Genomic DNA, 23,921 nt, shown 5'->3' on the forward strand with positions numbered 1-23,921 from the left:
GATCTCTCAGTCGTCTGCACAAAAGTGCATAAGGCAGGTCACCGACGGCTTGTTTCGAGGGCCTCGTGCTACTTCCCCATGAACGACCTCAGCCAGACGTAGAGGGCAGTGGGATTCCACTCTGTGGCTGGCTACCCACGCGTGTAGGGTGCAATCAGTTGCACCCATATAGCAATACAAGCACCTCCACATGAGCCAGGACTGTTCATCAACAGGAAGTGGTATCACTCCATCAACACTCAGCTCATTTGTGACCACCGCAAAAGATTCCTGCACGTGTGAGCCAGATTCCCTGGCAGCTGCCACGATTCCTTCATCCTCCGGGAATCCAACATCTCGCCCCTCTTCCATGCAGCAAACACCCGCAAGGGCTGGCTCCTCGGGGACAAGGGATACTCCCTGCACACGTGGCTCATGACGCCTCGGAGGAACACCATCACCGAGCAACAGCATCAATACGACGACAGCCATATCGCCACCAGGTGTACAATTGAGCATGCTATAGGGCTGCTCAAGATGCGATTTAGGTGCCTTGATTGTATAGGGGGAGCGCTTCAATATGCACCAGAGTGGAACGCATTATAGTCGTGTGTTGTGCCCTGCACAACATGGCACAACAGAGAAGGGTGCCGCTTGAGGAGGCCCCACCCACATCTGCCACCCACATTGAGGAGGAGGAGGCAGAGGAGGAGCAGGAGGAGGAGCAACCCATGGGCAGAGCAGCGGCTCACCTGGCTGCTCATAAGACCAGGGAGTCACTGATATGTGAACGCTTCTCCTATCATCAGAAAGTGTGAAGAGTCCAGTCCTCACACCACCGGATAGAGCAGCGCCCACACCAGCAGCGCCCCCTCACCCGTCCCTAGACAAAACAGGCCTGCAACTACACATATACCCACTGTAGAGTGTCCCATTGGGTGGCATCAAGTTTCGCCGCTCATGGTGAACCTCATGAAAGGACCCTATTACAGAAGCCAGTCAAGAATGGCCAAGACGTGGCAGTAGTGGTGACAATAATAATATTTAATGTGAGTTTAACAAAAAGCTAATATAATTAAAAAACATGACCAACCGTCAAACATCCTTGTGCATACCCTTTGTGCTTACAAAACCTTCGCCTTTCCCTTCCGACTACTTCTACGTGGTGCATCCCCTGTAGCTGCAGCAGAGGTAGTGGCAGGTTGCTCTTGTTCATGCCCTGACCGATTAAATGCTTTGGGCCTATGCCTTCTGGGTTTTAGTGCCCGTGAAGGCCCCTCCAAAGACTGCTCCATCTGCACCTGTGCAGGGGCAGACTCGGCCACCTGGAGAGGAGACAGCATTGCGGGTACTAGTTGAGAGGGGGGCAAAGGGTGAGATGTGGGAGTGCTTTGAGTGGCTTTGAGAGTGCCCACTTTCATGTCCCCTTTCGCCATCATCCCTCCCCTGGGGCCAGGCCCACACCACTCTTGCCACACTGCTGGACAACAGTTTGGAGGATATGTGTGAAACCTTGTAAGGCCAGTGCTAGTGTATCCGCCTGCCTGTTTAAGGTGGCAGAATGTTGTTCACTGTGAGTCCGAACGGCTGTTGTCAGGGCCTGAAGAGGAACTCATTTGTGAGCCATGCTTGAAGCTCACTGGAGGCGAGCCTTCTCTCCATCGCAGACATTCCCACACTTACCCATGACAGTATCTCAGAGAGTTGCTCACGTCCTTGTGACACTATCTCAGAGATGCTCTCACGTCCCTGTGCCACCATTCCACTCATGCAGGAATTGGACTCCATCTTCTGCGCTATTGTAGAGAGCTATTGTCCAGCATCTCGCCACCAAGAAGGCCTGGCTCGAGGTGACAGAGGAGGTCACCAGCGGCAGCAACTTCTCCCGCACTTGGGTCCAGTGCAGGAAGCGCTTCAATGACCAAATGTGCTGCTGCCCCTCGATCATTCTCTTTTGAAAGGATGGCCCCCAGGGTTTAGCATCTGTGTTCAGCTGAGCAGAGCCTGGAGAGGAGTGCTCCCACTGACACGGACTCTCCACAGCTGCTCCTGCCACCAGTGTCTGCTTGTGCTCACGTGTGTGGTAACTCACCAGGTGCGAACCCAATTAACTGAGGATAAGGACCCAATGAGGTGTGAATATTTGCGCTGGTGGATGGCTTGCTCAGATATGACGGTGCACCCTCAGAGGCCGGCAGGTCCTCTGAAGAATCGCCCCCTGCCATCACGGCAGTTGCTGAAGGCCCTGTAAGAGAGCAGAAGGCAATATTAAGTATCATCACAGATGTGTTATGTTGCGATGAGCATACTGAGGTGCTGAAGATGTTAACATCAACTCATAATGTGTGTGCTGACTGTTAAAGTTCTGTCACCAGATATTTGTCAGGTGCCAGTCTCGGCGTCCCCGACAAGACAGGCACTCGAGGGTTCTGCTGAGCTCCAGCGCCTCCTGTTCCACGTCTGTAAGGACAATGATTTGTTGTGGACCCCCTCCAGTCCTCGCCCTCTCCCGTGCATTCTGGGCTCTCTTCTCCTATAAGGGGAGAAAGTACAGATGCGTGAATGAGTGATGGTGACGTGGCCAACCGATGAATGCATTGGTTTGGGTGGGGCTGGTTGCACCCCGATTTCTGGCCCCTCCACTGCCACTACACTTGAATCCACCCCATGAAAGAATGGAATTTCTAGGCTATTATTTTTAAGCTGCCCTCCCAACCTTTCTCCTCACTATTCTCTTCATCATAACTGCCCAACTCCCTATTTTCTGGTCAGATCTTATTTTACTGCCGCCTTTGTTCACCACTCACCGCCATCAAATTCCCTAGAACCCCTAACTTCACAAACTTTTCAACTTTTAGATCCATACAAGTTTGCAGCATACAAGCAGACCATTGGGCCCATTGTGTTTGCCAGCTCTTTGCTACAGCAATCCAAAACTAATCTCTCGGTCCCTTGAGCCCTTCCATTGTAGTTTAAATATTTTCCCTTAAAAGATGCAATGGTCACTGCCTCATTCACTCCTTGTGGCAAAACATTCCATGCTCCAACAATCCTCTGCTTAAAGAAATTTCTCCTAACCTCTCTCCTCACCCTCTGAGGGACAGTTTTAAATTGACTCTTCAACCATACAAAGTAGTCTCTTTTTAAAAACCTTTATTAAATCTCCTCTTCGACTTCTCTGCTACAGCAAAAATAGTCTCTCCTCATAACTATAGTTTCCCATCCCTGGCATCATCCTCGTGAATACAATGTAAACTCTCTATGGCTTTAATGTCCTTTCTATAATAGGGTGCACAGAACTGCACACAATACTCTAACTGTGGCATGACTACTGTTTTGTACAAATTTATCATTACTCCTTTACTCTTGTACTCTATGCTCCTACAGTCCCCACCACTTAAAACATCCAGGTTTAAAACAGGCAGTCGCTTATGTTGACCAAAAAGCAATAACCATTAGCCATTTGCATTAACGTCAATTTCAAAGTTGCCGATAAAAGGGCTAGAAATTGGGCTGTCTAGTGCCCATTGTTCCGGCCTCTCGAAGTGCCAAGGTGGCGTCTTGGCTGCATACGCACGTTTCTAGCGTGATGTGCGCCGGACGCCATCTTGGTATAGCTATGAGAGCATGCACAGCATGTAATGCTGATTTAAAGTGATAGACACCAGTTTGGAACTTAACACTCAACTCAACGCACAGTCTTAACCATGACCAACTGAACATGTCTTAGAGTGCCTTGAGGTCCTCCCACCAGCGCTATTTAAAGGGACTATGAAGAATTTACAGGTTAGTTGCTGGATTATTGCTTTTGGCTGCTGATGCATTTGTAACTGTTTTTGGAGGTCTCCTGTACTTGAATAATAGGACAAGGGGACATAGCCTAACATTTAGAGCCAGAATGTGCAGGAGTAAAGCTAGGAAACGCTTCTTCCTACAAAAGGTGGGAGCAGTTTGGAATGCTCTTCTGCAAACAGCAGTTAATGCTATCTCAATTGTGAATTTTAAATCTGAGATTGGTAGTTTTCTGCGAACTAAGGGTATTATGGGATATGGGACTACGGCAGGTATATAGAGTTAGGTCACAGGTCAACCATGATCTCATTGAATGGCAAAACAGGCTCAGGAGCTAAATGCCTATTGTTATGCGCCACCTTCTCCTGCAAGAAAGTGGGACGTGTGTCTGGGTGATGTGCCTGTCACGGTTGAATAGCTGCCAGCATGTGTGACCTGTGAGTTGTGAATGGACGGCTTGCAACAGTGGTAATGTGTAAGGGTGAGAGGGAGTTGAGTACTGATTGAAAGAGTTCGTTGGTATGTGGGTGATGGGGGGTGTAGTGCATGGACAGTGGATGCGGCTAGTGGTGCAGTTGGTAAGAGATGCCACTTGACAGTTGACCTCACTCACCTTGACCACTCGTGTCAAAGCATTGAACTTCTTCCTGCACTGCATCCATGCTCGTGGTGCTATACGCCTGCCATTAACTTAGTCCCCCCCTGCCTCCCTCTGCGTTTTGAGCATATGTCTGGAAGCCTCTTGCCCCCTTGCAGATATAGGATGCCCCTCCTTCTGTCCACTGCTTGCACCAAGGCCTCTAGTGCATCAGCAGAGAACCTTGGTGCACGCACTCTCGCAGGCCTGGTACAAAATCAGATTGGCAGATTGGTGAAGCCTGGCGTATAGATTGGAGGATGTGTCAGGCCTGTTTTTTAACGCTGCTGCCAGGTAAGTTCTTAGGCTGGACGAATGTTGTGGATTGCGCTACCTGCACCCAATTATTGGCCTTGTCCAATTTAATTCCCACGGTGTCTTAAGTGCTCCGTATTTCGGGCAGAAACAGCTGTTTGCAAAATCACCCCTTTGATATTTTATGAGTCGAAGTACAGATGAAAAACTGATGCATGTTTTTTAAAATATATTTAACAAAAATACCACTTCATGCACAATAATCCCAGTAGCCAAAATTTTGTGCCCTAATTAGATGTTTGGGTTGTTTAAATGGTTGTTCAGTGAAGGAGTTAAGATTTGTGTGTTTTTCTGTCCTTTGGATCTTGCTGAGATGCTCTTCCTGGTAATAGCTTGTTTCTGAATGACAGATCCTGCTCCCTGTTCCTCCTGATGACTGCGGCCAGGACGAGGTTGGCGCTGCAGAGCTCGGGGTCCTTGATCAGGTCAAGGGTCCGGCAGTAAGGAGGTTTGTTCAGGGAGCTGTGGATGCTGATGAGTGCCGCAACATTCTTGTATAGTGCTATCAGGTTATAACGGCCATTGCGTATAACGGGCAAATCACATTTGCAAATTATTTATAAAACCAAAAATGCTGTTGGTCTTTTTTATGGCTTTATCTACCTGCACTTGCACTTTCAAGAAATTATGTATTTGAAACCCTAGGTCTCTATTCATCCATCAGCGTCTTTCAATTGAGTGTATACTCCCATTCCTTGTTTGTTCCCCCCAAAATGTATTACCTCACACTTCTGCACATTAAATAGCATCTGTTCCTGTCTGCCCGTTCACTTAATTTGTCTGTCTCTTCATAGGAACATAGGAACAGGAGTAGGACATTTAGCCCCTCGAGCTTGTTCCGCCATTCAATGAGATCATGGCTGATCCGTCACCTGACACCATAAAATTACGGAGAGATATTGGCCCCGATATTACCAGGGAGGCGGGATAGCAGCCTGGGGGCAACTGGGTGCGTGGGTAACCCGCCCAGTAAAATCCATCCGTTCCCCACGCAATCGCGGGTAAATTGAAGCCACTTACCGTGACTTCCGGGTTTCCCATCGTCAACGTGCGCAGCGGGCGGACTGCGCACCCGCATCACAGGCTGTCAGCTGGAGGAGCCCTATTTAAAGGGGCAGTCCTCCAATGCTGCGACTGGAGCAAACAACCAAAATTATAGAATGGAGCAGCCCAGGGAAAAGGCTGCTTCCAGATTTACTGATGCCTCACTCCAGGTCCTACTGGATGGGGTGAGAAGGAGGAGGGATATTTTCTACCCGGCGGACGGGAGGAAGTGGCCTGCGTCTGCCACCAAGAAGGCCTGGCTCGAGGTGGCAGAGGAGGTCACCAGCAGCAGCAACGTCTCCCGTACATGGATACAGTGCAGGAAGCGCTTCAATGACCTAACTAGGTCAGCCAAAGTGAGTACACTTACTCATTCTCCTACACTCCGTCTTCCACATCACTGCCCCCACCACACAACTCCTTCTGCACTGCCAACACTACTCTATCACAACACTCCTCACACCCACTCAAACCTCATCCTCAACTTACCTGCACTTCCTCACCTCCCCAGTACTCATCCCACCACTCCCACTCAACCCAATCCTCATACAATCTCATGGCTCTGTCTCATACGCACCCTCTGATGCATCTCTTTCACGGTCAGCCTCACCCAAACCAATGCATCCAGCGATTGGCCACGTCACCATCCCTCACTCATGCCTCTCTACTTTCTCCCCTTATAGGAGAAGAGAGCCCAGAATTCACGGGGGAGGGCGAAGACTGGAGGGGGCCGCAACATCAGGTCGTCCTCACGGACGCGGAGCAGGAGGCTCCTGAACTGAGCCACGCCCGCCAGTGCCTGTCCGTTGGGGATGCCGAGACTGCCACCCGACAAACAGCTGGTGACAGAACTTTAACATTCAGCTCTCACAATAGCAAATGATGTTAACATGCCTTGCCATCTTCAGCACCTCAACATCTGTCATCATGCTTAATATTGCCTTCTGTTCTCTTACAGGGCCTTCAGTGACCGTGGAGGGCAATTCCTCTGAGGACCTGCCAGCCTCTGAGGGGGCAGCGTCACATCTGAGCGAGCCATCCACCAGCGCAGATACACACACCTCGGTGGGTCCCCATCCTCACTTAGTTGGGGTCGCACATGGTGAGTCACCACACACATGTGAGCAGAGCAGACACTGGTGGCAGGGGCAGCTGTGGAGAGTCCGCATTGGTGGAAGCACTCTTCTCCAGGCTCTGCTCAGCTGGACACAGATGTTGAACCCTGGGGGCCATCCATGAAAAGGAGAATGATCGAGGGGCAGCAGCACACATGCGAGGTGCTGGAACAAGTGCCACGCGCACTCTCCGCAATCGTGCAGAGGATGGAGGAGTCCAACTCCTGCATGAGTGGAATGGTGGCACAGGTACAGGAGGGAATCTCTGAGATACTGTCACATGTGTGAAGCCTTACAAGGCTTCACACATGTCCTCCAAACTGTCGTCCAGCAGAGTGGTAGGAGTGGTGTGGGCCTGGCCCAGGGGAGGGAAGATGGCAAAAGGGGACATGGAAGTGGGGACGCCACTCAAAGCGCCCCCACGTCTCACCAGTTGCCCCCCTCTCAACCAGTACCTGCAATGCTACCTCCTCTCCAGGTGGCCGAGTCTACCCCTGCACAGGTGCAGGTGGAGCAGTCTTTGGAGGGGCCCTCATGGGCACCAAAACCCAGATGGCATAGGCCCAAAGCATCTAATCGGTCAGGGCATGAACAAGAGCAACCTGCCACTACCTCTGCTGCAGCCACAGGGGATGCACTATGTAGGTGAAGGTTTTGTAAGCACAAAGGGGATGCACAAGGGTGTTTGACGGTTTGTCATGTTTCTTATTTATATTTGATTTTTGTTAATGGCACATTAAATGTTGTTATTGTCACCACTACTGTCATATCTTGGCCATTCTTGACTGGCTTGTGTAATAAGGCCCTTTCATGAGGTTCACCATGAACACCCACACTTGATGCCACCCATTGGGTCACTCTACAGTGGGTGTATGTGTAGTTGCACGACTATTTTGTGCAGGGGTGGGGGATGCTGCTGGTGTAACCGCTGCTTTGTCTGGGTGTGAGGACTGGACTCTTCACACTGTCTGATGTTAGGAGAACCTATCAGTGACTTCCTGGCCTCACGAGCAGCCAGGAGAGCCGCTGTTCTGTCCATGGGTTGCTCTGCCTCCTTCTCCTTGTCCTCCTCCTCCTCAATATGGGTGGCAGATGTGGATGGGGCCTCCTCCAGCGGCACCCCTCTCTGTTGTGCCTTGTTATGCAGGGCACAACAGACGACTATAATGCGTCCCACTCTGTCTGGTGCATATTGCAGCGCTCCCCCAGAATGATCAAGCACCTGAAGCGCATCTTGAGCAACCCTATAGCATGCTCAATTGTAGACCTGGTAGCGATGTGGCTGTCGTTTTATCGATGATGTTGCTCGGTGGTGGGGTTCCTCAGACGTGTCATGAGCCACGTGTGCAGGGGGTATCCCTTGTCCCCGATGAGCCAGCCCTTGCGGGTGTTTGATGCGTGGAAGAGGGGCGGGATGTCGGACTCCCGGAGGCAGCTGTCAGGGTATCTGGCGCACACATGAAGGAATCTCTTGTGGTGGTCACGGATGAGCTGAGTGTTGATGGAGCGATAGCCCTTCCTGTTGTTGAGCAGTCCTGGCTCGTATGGAGGTGTTCGTATTGCTATATGGGTGCAATCGATCAAACCCTGCACCCGTGGGAAGCCAACCGCCCTCTCCGTCTGGCTGAGGTCGTCCATGGGGAAGTTGGCACAGTGTAAGGCCCTGAGAAACAATGCGTCTGTGACCTGCCTTATGCACTTGTGTGCAGACGACTGAGAGACCCCGGCGATGTCCCCGGTGGCACTCTGGAATGATCCGGAGGCGAAGAAGTTGAGGGCAGCGGTGACTTTGACAGCGACAGGTAAGAAGATGCTGCTTGGCCCAGCCGGGAGCAGCTCGGCACGAAAGAGGGTGCAAATGTCCGTGACTACCTGGCGACTGAATCTGGGCCTCCGTATGTACTGCTCCTCAGAGAGGTCCAGGAAGCTGAGCCTCGGTCTGTAGACCCTGTGGTGAGGGTAGTGCCTCCTGCGACGTCGCTCTCTCTGTTGTTGCCCTCCATGCTGCTGTGCAGGTGCCTGTAATGCAGCACTGTGTTGTGGAGCTCCATGTGGCGGAGGTGGACGGTGTGCCTGGCGAGGCTGGTGATGTTGCTTGTCCTCGGATGAAGTGATGAATGCAGCTATGGCGCCCCCCCATCCTGACGGTGTGAGTTTGAAGGGTCCGCAAAGTAGGTAAATGTGTTTGCGCAGCAGAGTTTGGGGTATAAATTAAGAATTTTGAGTGGAAAGATAAAGGTGTTGCAGCCAAAACTTTGTTTGAAGTGACAGAGTGCCCTGCTGCAATAAATGAGGTTATCCTCCCACCTGTCAAATAATCCTTTGCATCTCCTGCTGGCTGAAACATGTCTGCTCCAACAGGGTTTTTTTCCCACAGTACGGGAAACACACTGAGAATCCTTCAAAATTGCACCCCAGCCAAAATCTCCACTCAATGAGCTCTCTGAAGTACCTCAACTATCTGACTAACTATCTAAAGCAGCATCCCACCAGCTTTAATTGCCAGTGGGAGCTGCGCGCGCACCCGAATTCGTCACTGGAGAACCCGGAAGTCAGCGGGTTGGAGCCAGGCTCTGAACCCGTTCCAGGATTCCGCCATTTTAGGAGCCCCCAACTCACCCGCTCGGCCATCTGAAAATCGGCCCCATTATCTCTAAAAATCTGTCACTCTCAGATTTAAAATTAACAATTGAGCTAGCATCAACTGCCGTTTGCGGAAGAGAGTTCCAAACTTCTACCACCCTTTGCTTGTAGAAGTTTTTCCTAATTTCACTCCTGAAAGTCCTGGCACTAATTTTTAGGCTATGACCCCTTAACCTAGACTCCCCAGCCAGCAGAAATAGTTTCTCTCTATCTACCTTATCAGTTCCCCTTAATACCTTGAAAACTTAATTAAGTCACCCCTTCATCTTCTAAATTCCAGGGAATACAACCCTAGTTTGCGTAACCTTCTCTCATAATTTAACCCTTGGAGCCCAGGTATCATTCTAGTAAATCTACGCTGCACTCCCTCTGAGGCGCGGTGTCCAGAACTGAACACAGTACTCCAGGTGTGGTCTAACCAGGGCTTTGTATAGCTGTAGCATAACTTCTACCCCCTGGTATTGTAGTCTTCTAGATATAAAGGCCAGCATTCCATTAGCTTTTTTGATTATTTTCTGTACCTGTCCATGACATTTTAATGATCTATGTACATGGCCCCCAAGTCCCTCTGGACCTCTACTGTTTCAAGCTTTTCACCATTTTGAAAGTACTCTGATCTATCCTTTTTATGTCCAAAGTGGACATAAAAAGGATAGATCAGAGTTGCCTACATTGAAATACATTTGCCATAGTTTTGCCCATTCACTTAATCTATTAATATCTCTCTGTAATTTTATGCTTTCATCTACACTGCTTACAATGCTGCCTATCTTTGCGTCGCCGGCAAACTTGGACATGTGGCTCTCTATTCCGTCATCTAAGTTGTCAATAAATAAAGTGAATTGATGAGGCCCCAACACAGATCCCTGTGGGACACCACTAGTCATATTCTGCCAATTTGAGTACTTGTCCATTATCCCTCCTCTCTGTCTCCTGCCGCTCAGCCAATTTCCTGACCAGGTCAATAATTTGCCCTCAATTCCATGAGCTTCAAGTTTAGCTAACAGTCTCTTATGAAGGACTTTATCGAATACCTTCTGGAAGTCCACATAAACAACATCCATAGACATTCCCCTGTCAACTACTTTAGTCACCTCGTCAAAAAATTCAGTAAGGTTCGTCAGGCATGACCTACCCTTTACAAATCCATGCTGGCTGTCTATGATCAGCTGAAAATTTCCAATGTGTGCTGTCATTCTATTTTTAATTATAGACTCTAGTAATTTCCTAACAACAGATGTTAGGCTAACTGGTCTATAATTCCCTGAAGTCTTTGACAGTGCACCTCGCTGTTTGTCATCAAATTTTGAAATTAGCATTGGGAGCACAAAGTCCAAATCCTCTACATATACCAAGAACAAAAGTGGACTCAACCAGCAATTCAATTGAACTCCTGCCCCCCAACACCACCTACACCACACTTCCTTAACATGTAGCCCAGTCCTTCCACCCAACCCAGTCAAATGAAATCACTGACCATCACACATACAAACGCCACCTGAGAATGAAGGTTCAGCAGTTATTGATAAACCAATCTGCACACAGTCAGTTACAAAAGATGGCTTTTCTTTAATGAACTCAACAAATTTCACTGAACTAAATATTCACCCAGCTGCTACCCAATAATTTCTTAAGTGCACTTTCCTCAACTCTAGTGCTCCTACATTGTGCTGCCCATGTACGTTCAGCATGGCTAGTGGAAAGCTTCGTTGTAATAAAGGCACTGGGGATATTCGTGGTGGGCGACCTCTAGCAGTGCGGTCTCGAGAGGGACCGACTGCAGTTTGACTCAACTCGGCTGTTGCCAAGTCAGTCTGGCCCAGCTGATTTGGTGGCACCTATGTGGGCATTGGACGAAGGTCTGACAAGGGCACAGTTCCACTTCTATGGGGCTGGGCATCTACTCTCCCAGTGAGCTGCATGAGAGTAGACTGCAGAAGCTCATGACCCGATCAAAGCCCCTGTCCATTCGAGCCCCAGTTTGACATTAGATCAAAGCTGCCATTGGTGGTGACAAGAGCTCTTGCATTACAGGCCCCACTGCAGCTTCCATAGAGGAAACTACACACTCCATGATAGACTCCAGATAACTCATTCCTTGCACCAGAACACCACATGCGCTAACGGTAGACTTCTCCATACTCTCAGCCGTGATTTGGCAGCTCCTTGGCAGATTATTCAATGCGTCCACTAAATGCTGGTTCATTTCCAAGATCTATATTTTAAAGGCTGAGGTGTCGAGGTCTGTATATTTGCCATCTTCAGCAGTGTTTGGACCCAGGCTCACCCTCTGCCCACCTTTGTCCTCTGCTGTCCTTTCCAGCACTGCCAATTCCTGCTCAATAGTGAGGTGAACTTATCCAGTGCAGACCCCCCAAACTCACTATCATTCCCATCTGTGGTGCTGATCTCTGAACTGGTGGAACTTATCCTGTGCAGACCCCCCAAACTCACTATCATTCCCATCTGCGGTGCTGGTCTCTGAACTGGTGCATGCTGATGTTTGAGCAGATGACAGTGCAGGCTGTCAAGGCTGGCTTGGCTCACCTTCTTCAGGAGGGTCTGATTCTGCTGAGCGACATGCGAGTAGAAGGAAGGATCAAGGATTAGCAAGTACTGGGCAGGTTAGGGAGCCTCAGACATGTGGGAGCGGCACGGCATCACTAGTCTGGGCAGCTCCAAAAAAGCATCATAGACCCTGCTGCTCCGATCCTCCCACCTCTCCATCCCCGATGCTCTAAGGGAGGCCTCTGCCCTGGACGTCCAGGGCTTCTTGCTCCATTGCATACAGGCTACAACCATTATAGCTATGCCCAATAAGTGTGCCATCTCCTGCAACCGCTACCTAGTAGTGCTGAACTCCAGGACCACCTCAGTGGTCTCAACCGTTAGGAAATCCATCTCCCTCCAGTCCTACTGTACCCCCACACCTCCACTCCTGTACTGCTAAGCCAAAGGAAACCTCCATCCTCAGTCTTCCAAACTTCAGGGGGGTTATATTGGATAACCCCCATGAATAGTAACATTCATGCTGCCTGATGATTTAAATGATTGCTTCGTGCAGCCAGCGCTACGTGCATTGTTGATTGGCTGCACGCACCAGCAGTGGGACTTCGATATCGGAAGTGACGAGCACTACTTAAAGGCAGCCTGCACCTCTTAAAGGGGAATCCTGGGCTTTATAAATAGAGGCATAGAGTACAAAAGCAAGGAAGTTATTCCAAGCCTTTATAAAACACTGGTTATGCACGAGCTGGATATTATGTCCAATTCCGGCACCACACTTTAGGAAGGATGTCAAGGTCTTAGGATGCAGAAGAGATTTACCAGAATGGTGCCAGGGATGAGGGAGTTCCGTTATGTGGAGAGATTGGAGAAGCTGGGTTTGTTCTCCTTAGAACAGAGATTCTGCTGAGCGACATGTGAGTAGGGTGAGATTTGACAGAGGTGTTCAAAATCATGAACGGTTTTGACAGAGTAAATAAGGAGGAACTGTTTTCTGTGGCAGAAGTGTCAGTAACCAGAGGACACAGATTTAAGGTGATCGACAAAAGAGCCAGAGGCGACGAGGAAACATTTTTTTATGCAGCGAGTTGTAATTACCTGGAATGCTCGGCCTGAAAGGGTGGTGGAAGCAGATTCAATAGTATCTTTCAAAAGGGAATTGGATAAATACTTGAAGGGAAAAAATTTACATGGCTATGGGGAAAGAGCAAGGGAATGGGACTAATTAGATAGCTCTTTCAAAGAGCCAGCACAGGCACAATGGGCCAAATGGCCCTCTCCTGTGCTGTACCTACTATTGTGCTATGATACTGTTGTGTGCCAGCTTCTCCTGCAAGAAAGGGGGAAGTGTGTCAGTGAGTGTCCTGCAAGATGTTTGGGTGATGTGGCTGTCGTGATTGAATAGGTGCCAGTGTGTGTGACCTGTGAGTTATGGGTGTGCAGCTTGCAAGAGTGGTAATGTGTGAGGGTGAGATGGTGCAGACTGAAGCGGGGCCCTCCCGGCCCAGAGCTGCTCAAGGTCATCCTCCAAGGCCATCTGCACTCTCCTTCATTGAAGGTCAGCAACCTTCCACCACCCAAAGCTCCAGCCACAGGGGATGCATCTTGTAGGAACACTAGGGAAGATAAGGGCACATGAACGACAGGCACTAAGGGAATGCACAAGGGTGAATAGTATCAGTTTGTTTGAATCATTTCATGTGTAAATCTGTAAATGTGGTTATGAATTTTCATTTGGTAGTGGCTTTCATTTCTGTGATGAGCTGAGGGTGGAAACAAGATGTAATCATAAGGAGAACGATTTGATGGTCATGTGGAAGAGGAAAGGTATAGAGTGTGGGACTGTTGGTGAATGGGGAGGTGTCGTTGGGGTTACTGGTATCGCTCGTTAATCATCTGATCACGCAGAGCCCTGGCAGACAGGGCCGTCTACCTTGTTGCGTCCCTGCCTCTTCTTCCACTTCCTCCTCCATCTGTTCCTCCTCCTCCTCCGCCTCTTCCTCCTCTTCCTCTGCCTCTTGCTCAGGTGGCAAGGGCTATTCCCTCATTATGGCGAGGTTGTGCTGCATGCAGCATACAATGACAAATCTTGATACCCGCTCAGCTGAGTATTGCAAGGCTCCTCCAGAGCAGTCGAAGCAGCAGAAGGGTTGCTTGAGGATGCCTATGGTGTGCTCTATGATGTTCCGTGCGGCAGCATGGCTCTCGTTGTACGCCTGCTGTGCACTTGTGCGTGCGTTCCGGACCAGAGTCATGAGCCACTTCATGAGAGGATAACCGTTGTCAACTAGTAGCCAGCCTTTGACTTGCCGTGCTGGTTGAAATATAGGTGGCACGTTGGACTGCCACAGAATGAAGGAATCATGACTGCTACCAAACATGGACAAAAGAGCTGAATTCCAGAGGTGAGGTGAGAGTGACTGCCCTTGACATCAAGGCAGCATTTGACCGAGTGTGGCATCAAGGAGCCCTAGTAAAATTGAAGTCAATGGGAATCAGGGGGAAAACTCTCCAGTGGCTGGAGTCATACCTGGCACAAAGGAAGATGGTAGTGGTTGTTGGAGGCCAATCATCTCAGCCCCAGGGCATTGCTGCAGGAGTTCCTCAGGGCAGTGTCCTTGGCCCAACCATCTTCAGCTGCTTCATCAATGACCTTCCCTCCATCATAAGGTCAGAAATGGGGATGTTCGCTGATGACTGCACAGTGTTCAGTTCCATTCGCAACCCCTCAGATAATGAAGCAGTCCGAGCCTGCATGCAGCAAGACCTGGACAACATCCAGGCTTGGGCTGATAAGTGGCAAGTAACATTCGCGCCAGATAAGTGCCAGGCAATGACCATCTCCAACAAGAGAGAGTCTAAACACCTCCCCTTGACATTCAACGGCATTACCATCGCCGAATCCACCATCAACATCCTGGCGGTCACCATTGACCAGAAACTTAACTGGACCAGCCATATAAATACTATGGCTACGAGAGCAGGTCAGAGGCTGGGTATTCTGCGGCGAGTGACTCACCTCCTGACTCCCCAAAGCCTTTCCACCATCTACAAGGCACAAGTCAGGAGTGTGATGGAATACTCTCCACTTGCCTGGATGAGTGCAGCTCCAACAACACTCAAGAAGCTCGACACCATCCAAGATAAAGCAGCCCGCTTGATTGGCACCCCATCCACCACCCTAAACGTTCACTCCCTTCACCACTGGCGCACAGTGGCTGCAGTGTGCACCATCCACAGGATGCACTGCAGCAACTCGCCAAGGCTTCTTCGACAGCACCTCCCAAACCCGCAACCTCTACCACCTAGAAGGACAAGGGCAGCAGGCGCATGGGAACAACACCTCCTGCACGTTCCCCTCCAAGTCACACACCATCCCGACTTGGAAATATATCGCCGTTCCTTCATTGTCGCTGGGTCAAAATCCTGGAACTCCCTTCCTAACAGCACTGTGGGAGAACCTTCACCACACGGACTGCAGCGGTTCAAGAAGGCGGCTCACCACCACCTTCTCGAGGGCAATTAGGGATGGGCAATAAATGCTGGCCTCACCAGCGACGCCCACATCCTGTGAACGAATAAAAAAAAAGGATAGCGGGCATTGACCTGCATGATGCACTGCGTGTGGTCGCACACCAGCTGCACATTGAGAGATGGAATCCCTTTCTGTTCATGAATATGGCCGAGTTCTGATGTAGAGCTTGCATGGCAATATGCATGCAGTCAATGGCACCCTGCACCATGGGAAAGCCTGCAATGCGAGCAAACCCTCATGCTCACTCATGCTGCTTATCTCTGGCAAGAGACAACAAGATGAATCTGTTTTGGAGTCCGTACAGAGTCTCAGTGACCTCCCTTATACGGCAGTGCATTGCAAACTGCGAGAGCTGCAGCAGCAGCCTGAAAGGAACAAGAGCTGTAAAATTTAAGCACCACTGTTACCTTGACAGAAACAGACAATGCTTTCTTTGCCCTGCTGTGAAGCTGCAATTGACAAATTTCAGTCACGGCCTCTTTAGTGAACCGCAGCACTAGTCATCGCTCAAGTTGAGGTAGGAGAATTGGTCCCTGCAAGCCCTCGTTGGAATGGCCTCCTGCTGAGTGCCCTGCGCCTCCGCCTCCTCCCTCTTCTGGCAGCTTGTTCTGCTCTGCGTGGGCTCTCTGCATGCTGCCAGTCATGTTCAATTCCCAGAGGAAGCCCTAGCAGGCCACCCTTGTCTGGAAGCAACTTTGGTCAGCACACTATTTTAAATGCCACGAACAGTACTGCAAGACCAGCCAGACCACTTTCTATAGAATATTACAACTTTCTCCAAGTATAGGAAACTTCCACAAACACCCACAATTGAACCAGCAGCCAGAATAACTAATTCAGCAACTAACCTGTAACTTCTGCAAAATCCCTTTAAATAGCCGTGGTGGGGGATCATTCATGCCTCTTAAGTCCCGTTAGCTGTGTGAGATTAAGACACAGTTAGCGGGGAGTTCCAGAATGCCGCCGGCTGCTTCAAATCAGTGTTGCTCACTGATTTACGTCATAATCTCCCTACTTTACATGCTGCCGGCATTTGTTAGAGCGATGACTAGTGCTGCGGCTTACCAAGATGGCATCCTGGGCACTTCACACCGGAAGTGTGCGCTCGCATCTTGGATGCCATTTTTGTGGCTTAGGAGTCCGTGTAGCGCCTACAAAACGGGCACTATTTGGCTCAATTTCGCCTCCCAGAACTCCCCAGATTCTCCTAACAACCCCCCACCACAAGTGTTCCAAGACTATAGGCCACATCTGCCAAACAAGAATAGATGCTAAGTAAAGCTCCCTCTACTCTGCACCAACAGTATGGGGGTGATTTTAACCCTACGCACCCAACAGAAACTGGGCTGGTGGGCAGTTAAAATACCCCAGGTAACTTACCTGCTGGCATTGCACTGATCCTTATTTTAACCTGCTTTTCTGAGCAGGTGTCAAAGGCAGTCGCCTGAAGCCGACGGGGTCCTTTTTTAATTACGCAGATTGGGGTCCAATGATGCCATTGGGCCCCGACAGCAATTATAACTCTGGCTTGAGTGGGGAAGCCGCTACCTCTTTCCTGCCAACTGGAGACAGCCAGAAGAGGATCCAGGACCAGAAAAGGCCATTTAAGGTATGCTTTTTTACTTTCCATGTGGGGCCAGGAGGAGCAGGAATGCTTCCCCCCCCACTTCTTTTCCTACCAGGAGACCCTCCCGAAACCCCTGCCACCATGACTTTTCTTGCTGGCAAGCCTCCCTTTGGTGCTAGCTGGTGGCCTGCTGCCATCTGAACTCCTGCCTGCCAGCCAGCTTTCCACCAGCATGCCAACGAGGCCCAGAAGTTAAAATTGCCTGGACATCACGCTGCCAACGTTAGGTGCATTTGGCACCAGCTCTGCACCGCACTCCTCCCCACGCCTGCCCAAATCACGCTCCTAATTAAAATTCCCCCTTATATCTCAGTGCCAACCTCAAAAAAGGAATTGGTTCTGAAAAAATTATCAGAATTCAAGGTGGATAAGTTGCCAGGCCCTGGTGACAGGCTGATAAAGGAAGTCACAGAGGAGATAGAAAAGGCATTGAACACAATTTTTCTGTACTCCTTGACTATGCAAATTGTGCTGGGATATTGGAGGGTAGCCAATCTACCACCTGTATGCAAGAAAGAAGAAAAGGATAAACCAGGTAACTAAAGACCACTTAGTCTAACATCAGTTGTGGGCATATTCTTAAAGTCAGTAATTTGATATAAAATTAGCATTCAGAAATGCCTGGGGTTAGTCAAGGCAGCCAACATAGATTAGTTATGTTGGGTTTGATAAATTAAACAGATTTTTTTAAAGTTTACTGATTGAATAGATGAAAGGAATTCAGTAAATGCAGTGTATATGGATTTTCAGAAGGTGTTTTTTCAGGGTTTGTTACAGGAATTCAGGGTATGGTACAAGAAGAAATGTACCATTGATAGAAAGTTGGTTGATGGACAAGAAGCGGGGTTAGAGCTAATGGGTGTTATTTGGATTGGAGCAGGGTTGGAAGTGGTGTACCCCAGGAGTCAGTGCTGGGTCCACTTTTGTTTTTGGTATAAAAATGATTTAGACTTGGGTATCAGGAACACAATATTAAAATTTGCTGACAACACAAAATAAGTGGTTTGTCAAACAGTGAAAAGGACCATAAAAGACTTCAGGAAGACATAGACAGGCTAATGGAATGGGTGGACAAGTGGCTGATGCAATTTAACATGGAGAAGCATAAGGTTCACCACCGGCGCACAGCGGCTGCAGTGTGTACCATCCACAGGACGCACTGCAGCAACTCGCCAAAGCTTCTTCGACAGCACCTCCCAAACCCGCGACTTCTACCACCTAAAGGACAAGAGCAGCAGGTACATGGGAACAACACCACCTGCACGTTCCCGTTCCAAGTCACACCATCCCGACTTGGAAATATATCGCCGTTCATTCATCGTCGCTGGAACTCCCTAACAGCACTGTGAGTGAACCTTCACCACACGGACTGCAGCAGTTCAAGAAGGTGGCTCACCACCACCTTCTCAAGGGCAATTAGGGATGGGCAATAAATGCCGGCCTCAGCAGCAATGCCCACATCCCATGAACGAATAAAAAAAATATATATTTTGGAAGGAAAAATCAGGAATGGAAAGACACTGAAGGGTGTGGATGAGCAGAGGGACCTAGGGTTCAAATGCATTATTTTCTGGAAGTGCAAATGCCTTAAAACAGGCTAGTAGAATTTTGGATTTAAAAAAATAGGGACATAGAATACAAAAGTAAAAAGGTAATGATAAATTTGTACAAAGCAATGGTTAGAATAAATTTTCGCTTATATAGCACCTATTTTTTTCTTCCTGAATTATGACTTTTGTCCTGGGGTGTCATTGTGGTCAAAAGATGTATCTATCAGCATACTGTTTAAACCAATTCTGACATACTCGTGGCTTAACCATAATTGCTACATTAGCTGTTCTGTCTTTGTTCTGTATTAATAAAACAATTTTAAAAACATATCTATATTATTACAAGCAATAAGATGGTGGCGTTAGTTGAGGGACAAATGTTGGTCAGGACACCTGTTCTTCTTAAAATAGTGCCACAGGATTTTTTATATCCACCCAAGAGGGCACGTGAGGCCTGAGTTTACATCTCATCTAAAAGACAACAGATCTGACAGTGCTGCATTGAAGTGTCAGCCAAGATTATGTGATCATGTCCTGGAGTGGGGCTTGAACCCACAACCTTCTGACTTTAGAGGCAAAAGTGCTACCAGTGAGCTGACAATTTTATTGTGGTTAGACCAGAGTTCAGTATTGTGCACAGCTTTGAGTGCTCCATTATAGCAAGAATAATAAAGTCATAGAGAGCATACAGTGTAGATTCACTAGGATGATGCCAGGGATGGGAAACTATAGTTATGAGGAGAGACTAGGACTATTTCCAATAGAGTAGAGAAGTCAAGAGGCGATTTAATAGAGGTTTTTAGAGGTGAATATGGAAAAACTATTTCCTCGGGCTCAAGGGCAGTGACAAGGGGTAATCAATTTAAAATTGTCATTAAGAAAGTGAGAGAGGTTAGGAGAATTTTTTTTTATGCAGAGCGTTATTGGAGCATGGAATGCTTTGCCACAGGGACCGAGGCAGAGACCATTACATATTTTAAAGGATAAATAGATACGTATTTGAAGCAGAGGAAGATACACAGCAATGAGGCAAAATCAGGCCAGTGGGGGATAGTTCTGGATTGCTCCAGCAAAGACCTGGCACACACACGATAGGCCAAATGGCCCCCTTCTGTGCTGCCAAGCATCTATGGTTCAGTGGCTTCTTTGATTATGATTCCCAATTTAATACTAATTTGGAGCAGTTTTATGATATGGGCCCATGCCAAAACTGCCAAACACCATGATTTTTAATAGTCCCACACTTAGTTAAAATAGTAACTGTCAATAGAAACATAGAAAATAGGAGCAAGAGTAGGCCATATGGCCGTTCGGGCCTGCTCTGCCATTCAAAATGATCATGGCTGATCGTCTAACTCAGTACCCTGTTCCCGCTTTTTCCCCATATATCTTGATCCCTTTAGCATTAAGAAATATATCTATCTCCTTCTTGAATACATCTAATGACTTGGCCTCCACTACCTTCTGTGGTGGAGAATTCCACAAGTTCACCACCCTCTGAGTGAAGAAATTTTTCCTCATCTCGGTTCTATATGGCATACCCCGTATCCTGAGACTGTGACCCCTGATCCTGGACTCCCCAGCCATCGGGAACATCCTCCCTACATCTAGTCTGTCTAGTCCTGTTAGAATTTTATATGTTTCGATGAGATCACCTCTCATTCTTCTAAACTCTAGTGAATATAGGCCTGGTCGACTGAAACTCTCCTCATACGTCAGTCCTGCCATCCCAGGAATCAGTCTGGTAAACCTTCGTGGCACTCCCTCCATGGCAGGGCATCCTTCCTCAGATAAGGAGACCAAAACTGCACACAAAACTCCAGATGTGGTCTCACCAAGGCCCTGTATAACTGCAGTAAGACATCCCTGCTCCTGTACTCAAATCCTCTTACAATGAAGGCCAACATACCATTCGCCTTCCTAACTGCTTGCTGCACCTGAATGCTCGCTTTGGTGTACAAGGACACTCAGGTCTCGATGCACCTGCACTTTACCCAGTCTATCACCATTCAGATAATAATCTGCCTTTCTGTTTTTACAACCAAAGTGGATAGCCTCAAATTTATCCACGTTATACTGCATCTGCCATGTTCTTGCCCACTCACCCAACTTGTCTAAATCACATTGGAGCCTGTTTGCAACCTTCCCATAACTCACATTCCACCCCAGCTTTGTGTCGTCTGCAAACTTGGAAATGTTACATTTAGTTCCCTCATCCAAATCATTGATATATATTGTGAATAGCTGGGGCCCAAGCACTGATCCCTGCGGTACCCCACTAGTCACTAGCCACCCGGAAAAAGACCCGTTTATTCCTACTTTCTGTTTCCTGTCTGTCAACCAATTCTCAATCCATGCCAGTATATTCCCCCCAATCCCATGTGCTTTAATTTTGCACACTAACCTCTTGTGTGGGACCTCATCAAAAGCCTTCTGAAAATGCAAACATACCACATCCACTGGTTCTCCCCTATCTATTCTACTGGTTACATCCTCAAAAAACTCCAGTAGATTTGTTAAGCATGATTTCCCTTTCATAAACCCATGCTGACTTTGTCCAATCCCGTTAATGCCCTCCAAGTGTTCTGTTATCACATCTTTTGTAATAGACTCTAGCATTTTCCCCACTACTGATGTTAGGCTAACTGGTCTGTAATTCCCTGTTTTTTCTCTCCCTCCTTTTTTCAATAGTGGGGTTACATTTGCCACCCTCCAATCTGTAGGAACTGTTCCAGAGTCTATAGTATTTTGGAAGATGATCACCAATGCATCACTATTTCCAGGGCCATTTCCTTTAGTACTTTGGGATGTAGATTATTAGGTCCTGGGGATTTGTCAGCCTTTAGCCCCATTAATTTCCCTAGCACTATTTTCTTACTAATACTGGTTTCTTTCAGTTCCTCCCCCTCACTGGACCCTTGGTTCCCTAACATTTCTGGGAGGTTATTTGTGTCTTCCTTTGTGAAGACAGAACCAAAGTATGTGTTTAATTATTCTGCCATTTCTTTGATCCCCATTATAATTTCCCCCATTTCTGACTGTAAGGGACCTACATTTGTCTTCACTAATCTTTTTCTCTTGACATATTTATAGAAGCTTTTATGTTCCCTGCTAGTTTACTCTCATACTCTATTTTTCCCCTCTTAATCAATCCCTTTGTCCTCCTTTGCTGAATTCTAAACTGCTCCCAATCCTCAGGCTTTCTGCTTTTTCTGGCCATTTTATATGTCTCCTCTTTGAATCTAATACTATCCCTAATTTCTTTTGTAAGGCACGGTTGAGCCACCTTTCCTGTTTTATTTTTGCACCAGACAGGAATGAATAATTGTTGTAATTCCTGCACGCATTCTTTAAATATTAGCCATTGCCTATCCACCGTCATCCCTTTTAGTAAAGTTCCCCAATCTATCATAGCCAACTCACACCTCATACTTTCATAATTTCCTTTATTTAGATTCAGGACCCTAGTTTTGGATTCAACTACTTCACTCTCCATCTTAATGAGGAATTCTATCATGTTATGGTCGCTCTTCCCTAAGGGACCCCGCACAACAAGATTGTTAATTAATCCTTTCTCATTGCACAATACCCAGTCTAGGATTGCCTGTTCTCTAGTTGGTTCCTCAACGTATTGGTCTAGAAAACCATCACGTACACACTCCAGGATTTCCTCCCCCACAGTATTGTTGCTAATTTGGTTTGACCAATCTATATGTAGATTAAAGTCACCCATGATTATAGTTGTACCCTTCTTGCATGCGTCTCTAATTTTCTGTTTAATGCCCTCCCCTACATCTCCACTACTGTTTGGGGGCCTATAGACAACCCCCACCAACAATTTCTGCCCCTTGGTGTTTCTTAGCTCACCCATACAGATTCCACATCGTGATTTTCCGAACCAATATCCTCCTTTACTAACAACGCTACCCCACCTCCTTTCCCTTTTTTCCTGTCCTTCCTAAATATTGAATACCCCTGGATGTTCAGTTCCCATCCTTGGTCACCCTGCAGCCATGTCTCCGTAATCGCAACTATATCATAACTGTTAATATCTATCAGCGCTGTTAATTCATCTAGGTTATTGCGAGTGATCCAAGCATTAAGACACAATGCCTTTAGACTTGTCCTTTTAAGACTGCTAGTCATCTTAGTTTTATTTTGCACTATGGCCCTATTTGTTTTTCGACCTTGTTTTCTCTGCCTTCCACTATTGCTTCTTCCCTTTCTGTCTTTTGTTTCTATCCTTGTTTCCCCCTCCTCTGTCTCCCTGCTCAGGTTCCCATCCTCCTGCCATTCTAGTTTAAACCTTCCCCAACAGCACTAGCAAACACCCCCGCGAGGACATCGGTCCCGGTCCTGCTCGGCTAAGCGAGGTTGGAGGTGGATAAAGGAGGGCCCGAGAGCTAGAGAGTTGAGCTAAGCGAGATCGGAGGCGGATAAACTAAGACCAGTGGCGGAGTTCCAGAGGTGACGTCACCAGTGAAAAAGTGACGCGGCGCAGGGGAGGTAGCTGATTGGTAAGTAGGTTCAGGTGAGTATTTCTACTATTCTAAAGTGCAGTAACTAAAGTAAAAAGAAAGGGAAGGTCTGCAGGTCTTATAGCAAGTAGCGTTTTTTAGTGAATCGAGGTCCCTGGTGTAGTTAACATTCTCTAAATTATGAGTAATTTAAAGGAGAAAACTCCTTAAGGGAGTAACTTACGAGCTTAATCTAAGGCAAGTCATGGCAGCAGAGCTCGCACCCGTGATATGCTCCTCCTGCGCTATGTGAGAAGTCATGGACACTACAGGAAGTGTGCAGGAAGTATGTCCAGCTGCTACTACTGGCTAACCGCATTTCGGAGCTGGAGCTGGGGGTGGATTCACTGTGGAGCATCTGCGATGCTGAGATTATTGTGGATAGAACGTTCAGTGAGGTGGTCACACCGCAGGTAAAGATTAGGCAGGCAGAAAGGGTGACCGCCAGGCAGAGTAAAAGGACTAGGCAGGTAGAGCAGGAGTCCCCTGGGGCCATCTCCCTCTCAAACAGATATACCGCTTTGGATACTGTTGGGGGAGATGGCTTATCAGGGGAAAGCAGCAAGAGCCAAGTTCGTGGCACCACGGGTGGCTCTGCTGCACAGGAGGGGAGGAATAAGAGTGGCAGGGCTATATTGATAGGGGATTCAATTGTAAGGGGA

The 23,921-nt window shown here is 48.1% G+C and overlaps 1 protein-coding gene across 1 annotated transcript in view; it reads left to right on the forward strand.

Annotated features, from left to right (window-relative positions):
• Window positions 1-23,921, forward strand: part of LOC137305428 (meiosis inhibitor protein 1-like) — a 195,981-nt gene that overhangs the window by 150,965 nt on the left and 21,095 nt on the right. Inside the window, exons 26-31 of the mRNA XM_067974254.1 lie at window positions 2,075-2,226; window positions 4,528-4,618; window positions 5,074-5,163; window positions 15,834-15,948; window positions 16,993-17,174; window positions 23,517-23,672. Coding sequence (XP_067830355.1) covers window positions 2,075-2,226; window positions 4,528-4,618; window positions 5,074-5,163; window positions 15,834-15,948; window positions 16,993-17,174; window positions 23,517-23,672 — 786 coding nt within the window. The remainder of the gene's footprint in view (window positions 1-2,074; window positions 2,227-4,527; window positions 4,619-5,073; window positions 5,164-15,833; window positions 15,949-16,992; window positions 17,175-23,516; window positions 23,673-23,921) is intronic.

Source organism: Heptranchias perlo, chromosome 40, assembly GCF_035084215.1.
Source record: "Heptranchias perlo isolate sHepPer1 chromosome 40, sHepPer1.hap1, whole genome shotgun sequence".
NCBI lineage: Eukaryota > Metazoa > Chordata > Chondrichthyes > Hexanchiformes > Hexanchidae > Heptranchias > Heptranchias perlo.